The following is a 13371-nucleotide window of genomic DNA, read 5'->3' on the forward strand; positions in this document are numbered from 1 at the left end:
GCGCCATGCCCCTCCTCTTACAACAGGTACAAAAAGTCATAAATATTTACACCCTTGTCACTCTATGCCAACGCGGGGACCCTGAGACCACGTGCCAAGAGGAGCACAGCCTGCGGGGTTTGCCCCAATTCCACGCCCATGGCCGGGCGAGGCGCAGTCACGACTCCGGGCCGCCCTGGGTCTTAGCGTTGGCGGCGGACAAACAGCAAACGCAAAAGCAGAAACAGAACTTTGGTCCACAATTTGCAGTTAGGAAAACCCTGAAAAAGATCTAAGTGCACCGTGTTCTAGGCAGACGGCGTGGGGACCTGCACCCCAATGCCGGCCTGCCGAGCCCCAGGCTGCTCTCGAGAACTTCTGGCTCTAGGACGTCGCGTAGTCACAGGAGGAGACTAACGAGTACAGTATAGGAGGGACACTGTGAAGGCCCAGGTTATACTTAAACCACTTAGCATGGCGCTATAAAAAGGTACTTAAAACTATCTTTTGCATATAAATGGAGAAAGACTAAGATATTTGGTCAACTGTGAATATTGCTAAGCACGCGTCTGCAAGGGCTCTGGGCTGACAGACCATGTGGGGCCCACAGCCAGGGCGGCGGCTGGGGCACCTTGCTGGCCAGGGCACTGGGTCAGGAGAATCATGGTCACTTAACTGGGGCGCCAGCTGTTCGGGGCCCAGGGCGCAGGCCCACGGCTCTTTGCCCAAACCGAGTGCACCTGAAGCTGCGGCCCTCACCCCGGGTTCCCAAAAACGTGCTGCCGCGAAGAAACCCCTAGCCTCCATAATTGACAAGCATCAATAATTGTTACTATTTTCATATACCAAAGCCCTCATGGATATAAAACCATACATATGTTCTACAATTTTCTGACCAAAACTTCATCATATTTCCCTTCTCTTTTGTCATTTATTTTGAGGTGACAGGTAGCTAATAATTAGCATTTTCTCTTTCAAGTTCCAAGTAAATGTCCAGAAAGACAGTCTTTCTGAATGGCCATGTAGATTCAACATATTGTTTTCTCTATATTCTTTACCAAGAGGGAATCACCAACTCTTCTTACTAGGGTATGGTAGGAGCAGATTTTCTTGTATACATTGGAACTTGGGAATCACTGTCAATATTCTGGACTTCTCCAGAAGATTTAATTTCTCTGTCAGAAGAGATTTCCTAGTATGTATCTCCACGAGTATCTTCTGTCTTAAATTCTTCCTCTGCCTATTATTTTGACTTTGATTTTTCAAATTATCAGTTGCTTTGAAGCTACAAAGCACAAGGTGTCATTTCTTTGAATTTAGATCAGTCTCCTTGAAAAGACCTTTAAACTTATTTTGTAACCACAGGCAGGATTTATTTCCTTTTATGTCACATTCCCCCACTCTCTATCCTCTTGAATCAGGATTTATTTCTCATCTAAATATGAAACCTCTTGGCTTCCTATTTGATATATTTTGGTCATTATAAGGAACAGTTTACAAATCTTTGATGAGACAAGTATATATTGATTTGTATTGGTTTAGATACTCTTTGGTTGCAGATAAGAGAATACCCATCTCTAAACAGCTTGAAAATATAAAAGTGATTTATTAGCTCACAATACTGTAAAGTAACAAAGTAGGTGTAGTTTAACAGGGGCTTGAGTGAGTGGTTTGAACAGTATGACCAGGACCCAGTATTTCTCCTTTTCTTCCATTTCCCAGGTTAGCTTCTTTATTGTTAGTTCCATAATTGGCAGGCATTCCTTTCATGGTCCCAAGGTGGCCATTTTAGGGATGTATATTTTCTCATTCATATCTGGCAGGAAACAGAGTCATGTATCCAGTAGTTTGACTAAAATTTAGAAGATAAGATCCACTAACTCTTTAACTAATAATATGACTAGGTGAAAAGGATATGCTGAATATTAAGCCCATTGTATTAGTCAGGGTTCTCTAGGGAAACAGAAACAACAAGAGATATCTGTCAATAGTATGCGATTTTAAAAGAGCCTCTCATGCAGCCATGGGGATGCACAAGTCCAGGTTCCGCACATAGGCCACAACCAGGGTCTCCAATGAAAGCCCAATGAAGGTTGTTTTTTCAAATGTTATATTAAAAAAATGAAAGGTTCTTATATCCCCCCCCCAACACACACACACACACACTCACACTCCTCCCAAATCAACAACCTCTTTTATCATTGTGGCACATTTATTGCATTTGGTTAATACATTTTGGAAACTTTGGAATTTGTGTTCTTAAGTGTGATGGAGTTGGACTCAGATATGACCTTTCTACACCAGTGAAGGTTCTTGATGAGTTCTGGGAAATGTTGGCTGTCTAAAGATGAGCTGGGAAATTCTCTCTCAATGCTGGAATCACTTCCCCTTTTAAGGGATTCAAATGATTGGGTTAAGCATCACTCATTGCTGATGGCTGATGACTGGTATAACTGTAATCAGGTATCTACGATTTACCACTGCAGTAAAGTACGTTTATGACTAAAGTCTATAAATGCCCTTGTATTACAGTTAGCCCAGTGCTTGCTTGATGAAACAATTGGGCACAATTACCTGGCAGAGTTGACACAATAGTCTAACCATCACACCAATCATATCCCACTATGGAGGTTTAGTCAATCCTACTCAAACTACAAGACTGGGAAATATGGTATAATATTAGGAACACGGAAGGAGAATGAGTGCTGGAGAGGTAACTAACAAATGTCCATTACCAGAGGCATTTTTCAAGCCTCTGTCTCCTGAAATAACAAATTGATTAGGTCGGTAATAACTAGTAATCAAATTTCTAGCAACTAACTTGAAAAGTCAGTACATTTTTTTATCACAAGAAGTGGGAAACTGAGTTAGAAAAACACAGAAATATTTCTTAGAAGAAGTAATTACTTTGAGAAGTAAAGAAGAACAACTTCCTAGCTAGCTTGTAAATTCTATATGGGCTGGAACCATCTATTTATTTTTGTCTTCTGAAAACCAAGCACAGCATTAGCAACTTGAAAGAATTCTGTAAATATTTAACTCTAAATTTACAAAGTTTACAAATTCCTCCATATATATTCTCTCAATTGCTACAAATAATAACTTTTGATATATAAGGTAATTATATTATTTACATTTATCTTAAGTAACTTGCCCCAAATATTAAGTGGTAGAGTTAGGATTTTTATCCAGGTCTTCTTATTTTAAGCTGCATACTTTTTACATTTTTCCACATTGCTTTACATGCCTCAAAAAGTGACCAGCTGAGGGAAATTGTGATATTTAAAAATCTTCAATAGGTAACCTGGCCCTCCCTTTCTAAAATGTCCGATTAGTTTGAAAGCCAAAATGACATTATAGCTGTCACAGAGAAAAAATTTTTAGTTTGAAAGCCAAATGACATTATAGTTGTCATAGAGGAGAAAAAAAAGTTCAGCTCATTTTGGAATGTTTATAATTTATAGCAAAGGTATATCTGGAGAATTCACATATTAGCTGTCAATTTAAATTTACTAATAATGTTACTAATCAGTTTTAAATTCTCTAATTGGCCTCTGATTAAAACAAGTTTCTTTCCAACCATGTATGGCTATTGAATATAAAGATTAAAATCTTTTTTTGGTATTTTATCTCCCAAGACACTACTGAGGCTGAGTTGTTTTTGTTTTTTAAATTCTAATGTTTCTTCTTCCTAAGTATTTGAAGCCAAATTTCAATGAATTACTTCTTTTTCTTCTTCTTTTTTTTTCCTTTTATTTTTTATTCATATTAGGGAGTCAGATTAATTTTTTTTCTTTTTTTAGCCATGGCTAAATTATCCCAGTTTACTAATTTATGTTTATCAGTTTAATCTTTTCTAACCTGGGGATTCTTAAGAACTATTATTCAGCCAGTGATTGAAAGAACTAATATGTATCCTTAAAAGTTTCTACCCAAAGATTGCAAATCACAGAATTTACATAAAGACTCAACTCTGACTGACTGTAATGAGAACATAGTGAAGGAAAAAAAAATGAGATGTAAAATTAATGAGAAATAAAAGCAAGGTTAATACAAATTAATTTTAGCTTGACCAATTTGTCTAGATTTTAAGACTCAAAGTGATCATCTTAAGGGATCATCTTATTTAAGCCAGGTAATTTATTTAAAGATATGTGATAAAATTGCTAAGGAAATAAAAAATCCAAAACTTCTGAGCAGTGAATTTCTTGGAAGTCATGTAATGAAAGCTCATTGCCACAAACTACAGAATTTTTAAAGCAGAGTACTTTAGGCATAGGAGAAACTCTATTAAATTAAATTTCTTCAAGGAAAATTCTGTGACAATTACATTTTCACAAAAAAACACTGCAAATGATCCAACAGAATAAAACAATCTTCCAAGATATGCTACAGCTTACCTCCAAGGAAAGGAGGTAGGCTGCATGCTTGCAAAATTAATAATTCAAAAGTCTTGTCTTACCCGTTCATTTGCACTGCCTGTTGCAAGATGGAAATAACAGATGAGACCAGGGATGGGCTGCTCACCGTGTGCCATGACAACAGCAGGACTGGTGTAGAATGGATGCTTCTAATGCACAACACATAACAACTATGAATACAGTGACATGAAAACATGAAACTATACAAGTAAAATGACTGGAAAGAAAAAGGGTGAAAAAAATGGAACAATGAAATGCCATTTTTTTCCCCAACTGTAGGATGACACAATCAGTGTGGCTCTCAAATGCTAGAAGCTTTTTTCTCAAGATTGAAATGGATTATAATTTTTACTCTTTTCATAAAGAGTAAAAGAGAAAGGACACATAATGCTTTAAAAATCAGTTGCATTTAAAAAAAACCCTGAAAACACACAACTTGCAATTTAACTAACCTTAAGAAGGGCTTAAAGGAGCACTGAATGTATTTGGAGACAGAATAATCTGGTCTTTAGTTAAGAATGACCTACTGTTTGCCTGAATGGATAGTTCAAAAGGATTTCTCCATGATCTTACTAATCTGCATATTATCAAAAACAAAACAAAAAAAGCCTCTGACACAATGCCTATAGCCTAAATATCTGGATGATTTATAAAACTCTAGTAATTACTTCACAAGGCAATTACATTTTCAACCTTCATGCTCTCAGTCAATGACCAATCATCATTCCCAGAAGTAATATGCTATTTTTTGAAGAGAATAAGGTCTATAGTGAGTGGTTTATATGCTGGTAATATTATTTATATAATTATGTAAATCATGTTCTGTGACTTTAAGATGACCGGATTTATTGAAATTCTCAATATACTCTAGTTACATCCAGAATTGCCCAAAGACAGACAGTGTAATACTGATACTGTCTCACTAACATTTATTAATTTAGAAATTAAAAGATGCAAATATAGTATATCTATTTCCTCTCTATCCCAGTAGGGTAATTTATTTCATGTAATATTTAAATGCTTCCTTAAGGACATTTCAACAATTATTGAAGAGGTTTGTCATTTAAAAAAAATTTATTAATCTTTCCCAACTCATTTCTTGAATCATCTAACTCTTTTAGCTTCAAGTTTGCCTGTTTGCTGCTCCTTCAAGAATTTGTGAATTCTTAACATATGAACATTGCCAATTTAATATACTGACAAAATGAATTCTCCAAAGAGTTCTTTAACGCCATGTTATCATTGAAGTTTTATTTTAATATGTAATAGCAGTACTTTTACTGCCTCAGAATTTAGAAGAAATCTCAATGCTTTCAAGGACTCTATACAGTGCAGGGAATATGGTGGAAGTCATGGATATCTCAGTTTTTGTTTTTTTTTAGGATACCCTGAAGAGGTATTAAACATACAGAGAGAAAGGATAGAAAAAGGGATGAAATGAGTACATTTATTTACCTGTGGGTCCTTCAGATCTTTGGATCTTTCTCAGCAGGCTTACCTTGGCAGCAATGGCTGCTGCAGTTATATGTGATGAGGAACTGTCCTCTGTTGAAGCAACACCACTGTCTTTCTTTTCTTCTTCCTCTTCCTCACACTGAACCCCTTTGTCTTCTGTCTGTTTATGGGGGCTGGTTGTGGGAGGAGGGGAAAGAGGAGGTGGTGGGGAAGGTAAATCTTCAAGTTCATCATGCACCTCCTTTACTTTTACAATGGCATCACGTAAAAGGTCAATGGCGTGAGGTAGAGCTGGCAGTATGAACTGAAAGCATTCCTGTATGCAAGAGGAAGAGAAAATGAAGATGAACCACTTTTCAAGGAATGTAAAATGGTGGCAATGAGATTTATTTGTGAATCTGGATCTGTGTTTCCCCCTAACTGGCTTCAAGAATGAAGAACCATTTAAGGCATTGTCTTTGCAATGTGAAATATAAAGTAAGGATGGCAAATAGTACAGTATTTTCCATAAGCTGCAGAACTAAAGTACAATCTAAGCATATACTACATTTTTTTTAAAGTAAAATTTCCCCTTTGGAGTTTTAAGATAGATTATGGGAAAGGTGTGAAGAAATTTCACATTTGTAGTTAGAGCAGGGCACCAGAACTAAAATCTAAATGAGGAACAAATTGTTTTATCCAGGGAGATAATAAAATATAGCTAGACAATATTATATAACTTGTAAAAACAGAAGCTTGTACACAGCACTGCATATAAGTCCATACAACTTGTTGCTCAAGTGACTGTCACTTAAATGTCATCAAAAAAGAATAGGTGAGGACTCTAAAATCAAAACATAGAATCAGATATGTTTGGGGAATGGACAGACTTCTTTCTCTTACATTCAATGCAACTTACCTTAAAATACAAGATGCAAAGGAACTATAAGTTTTGGAGGGTTATTGGGATATTTGGGCCTGTATCTCCTGACCTCTCTCTGTAGGGCTCTGTCACTTTATTGTTTAAACGTTGTATAAAGAAGAAATAAATTGCTCAAACAGAGCTCTGGCCTTCCCCTTTGACTCTGGGACGTAATCTTTGAGCCCCTGGAATGTCATACCTGATAGGAAGTTTATATTTTGGGAAATATCCCACGAACAAATGAAGAAGGAAGGATAAAATTGCAACCCTGAGTGAAGAAATGGCCCTCAAATTTTGGGCATCAATGCCTGATAACATCACAAAATGAGAGCCAATCAGACATTATTTGCCTCTTCATGTAAAAATACATTACTACCTAGTAAGTAGCTTTGCTAAATAAAAGAAAAGAGTCAAAAGTAGGTCTGACCAAAATTCCAGATTCAAATGTGAATTTACAGGAATTACAGAGACTAAGGAAAATGTTAACCTATATCATAGGAGATGATTCAGTAAGAACAAAACAATGGGAAACTCTAGAGGACAAACAACCCAGTTTCCTCAACAAATAAATTGCTAGGAAAAACGAGACAGGGAGAGGGATATTGTAAAACAGAGACTTAAAAAGCAATGCGTGGATTTTTTATTTGTATTCTGATTCATACAAACAATAAACAAACAAAACCCCAAATTTTAAGATTTTTTGAGACAGTTGGAAATTTGGACATTAGAAATAGTTAATGATATTAAGGAATTATTGTTAATTTTATATGTGATAATGTAGTAGTTATGGTAAAGTCCTTATTTTTAATCTTTTTAATTTTATCTTATCTTTACTTTACCTTTAGGAATATGCATGGAAATATTTAGATGAAATAATATGATTCTGAAATTTGCTTCAAAATGTATGTATTGGGGAAGTGGTTGTAGCTCAGTGGTTTGAGCACCTGCTTCCAATATATGAGTTCCGGGTTCAATCCCTGGCACCTCCTAAAAAAAAAAAAGGTTTGGTCCTCAGTGGGTGTTTATTGGGTCTAAGTAAGGAGAACAAGGAGCTTCACTATATTAATCTGCGAGCTTTATGGATAAAATTCTTCATAAGAAAAATTTTAAAAATGTTAAAACAACAACATATGTCCAATTCTATGGACAAATAATGTCCAATGTAAAAACGACCAAGAAAACAACTTTTAAAACTTTTTATTCTGTTATTTTGATACTATTTTAATGTAATCTTTTATTTTTAACTACTTAAGTAAGATGTGCATATTTAAAAGGGGGGAATCATTAACTATGGAGGTGTTACAGATATATCATCACAGACAGTCTAAAGAGTTATAAGTCTCTTTAGCTTCTAAGATTTTTGGTATCTTACCTAGTCCTGTTAACAATTATTTGAACTTTATTTTTCTCTTTAATGAGCTCGATAGTCACTTTTAATATGACCATATGGGAACAAAGAAAATAGAACAAAAGATAGTTAAGAAAGCTAAGTACATTTTAGATATGTTCTAAAAGTAGTCCTATGCTGTTTAAGATCATGGAGCCCCACTATGAGGGAAGGACTGAGACTTAAGTAGGTAGAGATTTGTATATGGGTCAGCAGCTCCTTCATAGCTCCTTCTACTTGACTTGTCTGGTTATGTGTTCCAAGGTCAAAAGATGATGTTGTCAGTTGCATCTGTGCCTTGAATTAAGGAGAGATTTCCAGTGGGAATTGCAAACAAATATGCAGAGGGAGAATCAGGATCTATGATTATAAAATTATGATTAAATTTTTAGTTGTCCAGTTCTTGACAGGGAATGAAAACAAAAATAAAATTTTTGATTTCCTCAATTAAATGATTTTTTTAAAAAAAGAAAGGCTGGGAAGCAGCTGTGGCTCAATCAGTTGAGCTCCCATCTACCATATGGGAGGCCTTGAGTTGGTGTCCCAGGGCATCCTTGTGAAGGCAGGCTCGCCCTCATGCTGCAGAGAGCTGCTGGCCCACGAAGCACCACAGAGAGCCAACTCAGCAATGCGATGCAACAAAAGAAAAAAAAAAAAAGGGAGACAAGCAAAAAAAGCCAAAACACAGAAGAATGCACAGCGAATGGACACAGCGAGCAGATGGCAAGCAAGCCGCAAAGGTGGGGAAGGGGAATAAATAAAAATAAATAAATACAGACACAGAAGAACACACAGCAAATGGACACAGAAAGCAGACAGCAAGCAAAAAGCCACAAAGGAGAGGGAGGGGGGGGATAAAAAAAAAAAAGGTTCCCCACACATACACAGTCTTTTCCATGTGAAAATTTAAACTGTCACTTATATAAGTGAATTCATTAGATCAGTGTCTTTTCATTCCCACTGAGTTGGTCAAGTATGAAGTGAGTTCTATACATGGAATAAGGTGAGATCCTCTTCCAGATTCATTATAGTGATCAGGAAGTTGAATTATTTTGATTGAATCCTCTTTTTCGATTATATCTTCTATATAATTCCAATTCTCTGGGGTCCAGAGATATAATCATAGATTACTCATGACAGCATGAATTTGACAAAACCATTTCTAGCCTTTGTAGCTCCGTTATGATTTCTGTCTCTTAAAAGAAAATTCACTTACCATTTCCTCTCCTCCCCCCATTCTCCTAAAATAAAATGAACAACCTACTAAAACACAAAATTAATATCCAGGTCTCCATAGAGCTTAGATTATTAATATCATTCCTGGAAATTGTTTTAAACACTTTTTAAAATCATTTTTTAAATTGACCTTAACACATATATATTTCAGGATTTTCTAATCAACATGTTTTTTTTTTACCTAAGAAACTGAAAATGCTGGTTTTTATTTTAGATTAATTAGTAATTTTATCTCATTTGGAATTTTCTTTTAAAAATACCCTTCAAAGAATAAACTGTATTTTGAAATAGTAGGTTATATTTATCTGTTCAAAAAATAGAAGCTGAAAATTAAAATGTAACAAACATTTCTTTAAATTACATTTATCCTAACATTTTAGATATTTAAAATGCCAATAACATTTGGAAAAGTGTGAACTTTCCAAGGCATGCTTTTTAACAGAAGCATTATATCTAGCAGTAAGCAAGTCTTCCTAATCACTGGCATTTTCCCTCAAGTACATCCAAAAAGCAAATAACCAGCATAAATGGTGAACATTTAATTTCACCTTTAAAATTACTTTGTTATATTCTACAGTAAATGTCAGGCATAAAGATTTTAAAATATTACCTTATGTGTTCCTTTTAGAACAGGGGTTCTTAACCTTTTTTTTCCATGGACCCCTTTGCCATTCAGGTAAGGGAATACTACTGTAATTCATTTATTACATACATTCATAAGTGAAGGAAATGCTAGATTTCAGTTAAAGGTCAGAAAAAAGAAAGATAATCTGATTTTTTTCAATTCAAGCTCACAGGCCCCCTGAAATATTTCCATGGACCCTTGGTTAAGAACACCTGTTTAGGAACTTTGTATTAAATTCCTTTTCTAATATGAGTAAGTTAGGTTTTTTTATCAAGTAAACCAAGAACAATCAATGTGGTAGATTGAATTATGTACCCCAACAAAAGTAATCTTAACCTGCATTCCAGTGGGTATGAACCCATTTGTAAACAGGACCCTTTAAAGATGTATTATCTGTTAAGATGTGGACTCATTTGTGAATAGGATCTTCTAAGGTCCTATTTAGGTGTGAGGCATAGACAAACTGAATGAGGGCAGGTCTTAATGTATATGACTGGGGACCTTATTAAGAGAGGAAATTTGGATACCAGCACAGGGGCCACAAGTCAGAGGAGCAAATACAAGGAGAGAGAGATTGCTATGTGATGGAGGCCTACCATCACCCAAAAAGCTAGAAACTTTGGGGAGAAAACATGGCCTGTTGAGACCTTGATATTGAACTTCTAACCTTCAAAATTGTGAGACATTAAACACTTGGAATTTAAACCAACCCACTGTGTGGTATTTATCATAGCAGCCTGGAAAACTAAGACAGTGAATTAAAAAGAAAGAGTCCAAGATAAGGTTGTGAAAGCCTAAATGTGTGATGAAGAATTAACCTTACCAGAGGAGAGGTCTGGCCTTTACCATAGGTTACTGGGAGATGACTCTTGGAATGTCATGCCTCACAGGAGTTGTCTTTATTTGCCTAGGGACTCTGGCCACCAGATGGTCTAACAATGTGATTTATGATGGGAGTTTTAGACAATGCAGTATCAGTTTTGCATCTAGAAATGACTACAGAGTAAAGGTATCAAGCCCTAATCTGAAGGGTCTGGAGTTTGGAGAGCTAAATCACTAATTAAACTTTAGTCCTCAATAAAAATTCTGGATGCTAACTTTTTTTTTTTTAAGATTTATTTATTTATTTCTCTCTCCTTCCCCACCCAAGGCACCCCTCGCCCCCGTTGTCAGCTCTCTGTGTCCATTTGCTGTGTGTTCTTTTTTGTCCGCTTCTGTTGTTGTCAGTGGCATGGGAATCTGTGTTTCTTTTTGTTGCGTCATCTTGTGTGTCAGCTCTCCATGTGTGTGGCGCCATTCCTGGGCAGGCTGAACTCTCCTTCGTGCTGGGCGGCTCTCCCTATGGGGTGCACTCCTTGCGTGTGGGGCTCCCCTTCATGGGGACACCCCTGTGTGGCACGACACTCCTTGCATGCATCAGCACTGTGCATGGGCCAGCTCCACACGGGTCAAGGAGGCCCGGGGTTTGAACCGCGGACCTCCCATGTGGTAGACGGACGGCCTATCCACTGGGCTAAGTCTGCTTCCCTGGATGCTAACTTAGTTGGCAATATTCTGTGCATATCGTCACATGTAAATATCAGGAGAGTAATGTAACTATAACTCCACAGGGAAAGGATCACAGAAGCTTTGTGTTCGGTACCTCTCCTGGACTCTGGCCTATGTACTTTTTCTCTTAACTGATTTTAACCTGTACTCTTTTCCTGTAATATACTGTAACCATGAGGATAAGAGATTTCGGTGATGTCTATGAGTACTTCTAGCAAATTACTGAACCTAAGAGTGCTTCTGGATATGCCTGAACTTCAGTTGGTGCCAGAAGTAAGGGCAGTTTTGTGGAGTACTCTGACTATGGTGTTGGTTAATTCTCACAGATGGCCAAAACTCTTCACACTAAATCACATAAATCTCAAGGTTGCTTACCTGAGATCCTTTCTTGCTACCTGGCAAGTTAATTATGAGAGTTTTCCCTCTGATTCCACACACAGGCCTGAAAGGAAAGAGAGACTGGATGAATACTAAGTTTCAAGGACTGATTTGTTTAAAAACATTTAACAATAAAGAGCAATGATTGTACCTTACATGTGAAAAACAAACTATTTTAGGAATAAAATTGTTATAAGAGATTCACCAAATGCTATACAAATTAGTACTCTGGCTGAGGGTTTTACAATAATGGTGAGTTTGGCAGATTGGAAAAGGCACTGAATGTGGAATCAGAATAAATTAGCCACTTTCAAGCTATTTGACCATAAGCAAATAACCTGCTCTATCTTCAGCTTTTTCATACCTCATAGAACTGTAAGATTTCAATGATACAGTGCATAAAAAATGCCAGGAGTATTAATATTTATGTTCAGAAGTCTAACAGATAAGACACTCAAGAGGTAAGTGAGACTGGGAATTGAGTTTTTGTGTCTCAGAAGTTTAGAAATTTGAAAAGTGAAACAAGGTTTTTCACAAACGAATGACAGTGGGGAGAGAATGGAGACCTAACTTACTAACAGATGCATTGATAATCACAGGCAATTTAAACTATAAGGGTCTTTCAGAGATCACTGTCAATTTTCAGGCCACATTTAAACCCATCTGTTGATAAGAAACTTGCCTAGAGAGCATATAAAAATGGAAAAGCACTGGAAGACAGGAGTCAAGAGTCAAAGCCTGGATTTTCATATGAGAATTAGAATCATGCTATATTATTAATTGGAAGTGTTACTGTGATCTAGTTACTACATCTCATTTTCATCATTTGAAAGACAAAGGGATTAGACTAGATTAATCCATTTTTTTAAAATTTATTGAAATATATCACTCATACATAAACAATAAATGCATAATAGTTGTGAACTTACAAAATAAACATACATAACATCAAACATATATAACATCTCACCCTACCACTGATAACTTGCATTGTTTTTAAAACTTTTTAAAGATTAAAGAGCACTGTCAAAATATTACTACTAAACAAAGTATTTTCCTCCTAACCAATCTGATCATTGTTATATCATTTATATATGAACATACATAAACAATTAAGTGTATAGTAAAAGTTGTGAACTTAAAAAGCAAACATGCATAACATCGTATAGGGGTCCCATACATCAACCCTCCACCAACACCTTGCATTGCCATGAGATGTTTGTTACAAACTATGAAAGAACACTGTCAAGATCTTACTACTAATCATAGTCCTTATCTTACATTTGGTGTGTTTTCCCCCAACCCACCCTATTATTTTTTAAATATATTTTTTTATGACAGAAGTTGTAAACTTATAAAACAATCATGCCCATGTGCAGAATTCCCAAACAACACCCTTCATCAACATACCACAATGCAGTATATCATTTGCTACAGATAA

At 36.2% G+C, this 13371-nt stretch overlaps 1 protein-coding gene across 22 annotated transcripts in view; it reads right to left on the reverse strand.

The window, feature by feature from the left end:
• The window catches only part of GPHN (gephyrin), an 801248-nt gene that overhangs the window by 316086 nt on the left and 471791 nt on the right, over positions 1–13371 (reverse strand). For 13 of the 22 annotated variants that reach the window (XM_058293259.2, XM_058293251.2, XM_058293256.2 and 10 more), the window contains 2 exons: positions 11928–11994; positions 5899–6171 (listed from right to left, as the gene is read on the reverse strand). In XM_058293259.2, the coding sequence (XP_058149242.1) occupies positions 5899–6171; positions 11928–11994 (340 nt within the window). Of the gene's footprint in view, positions 1–4441; positions 4550–5898; positions 6172–11927; positions 11995–13371 lie in introns of all 22 variants that reach the window. The other 9 variants (XM_058293250.2, XM_058293261.2, XM_058293245.2 and 6 more) reach the window with 1 other exon arrangement.

This window comes from Dasypus novemcinctus, chromosome 3 (assembly GCF_030445035.2).
Source record: "Dasypus novemcinctus isolate mDasNov1 chromosome 3, mDasNov1.1.hap2, whole genome shotgun sequence".
Classification (NCBI taxonomy): domain Eukaryota; kingdom Metazoa; phylum Chordata; class Mammalia; order Cingulata; family Dasypodidae; genus Dasypus; species Dasypus novemcinctus.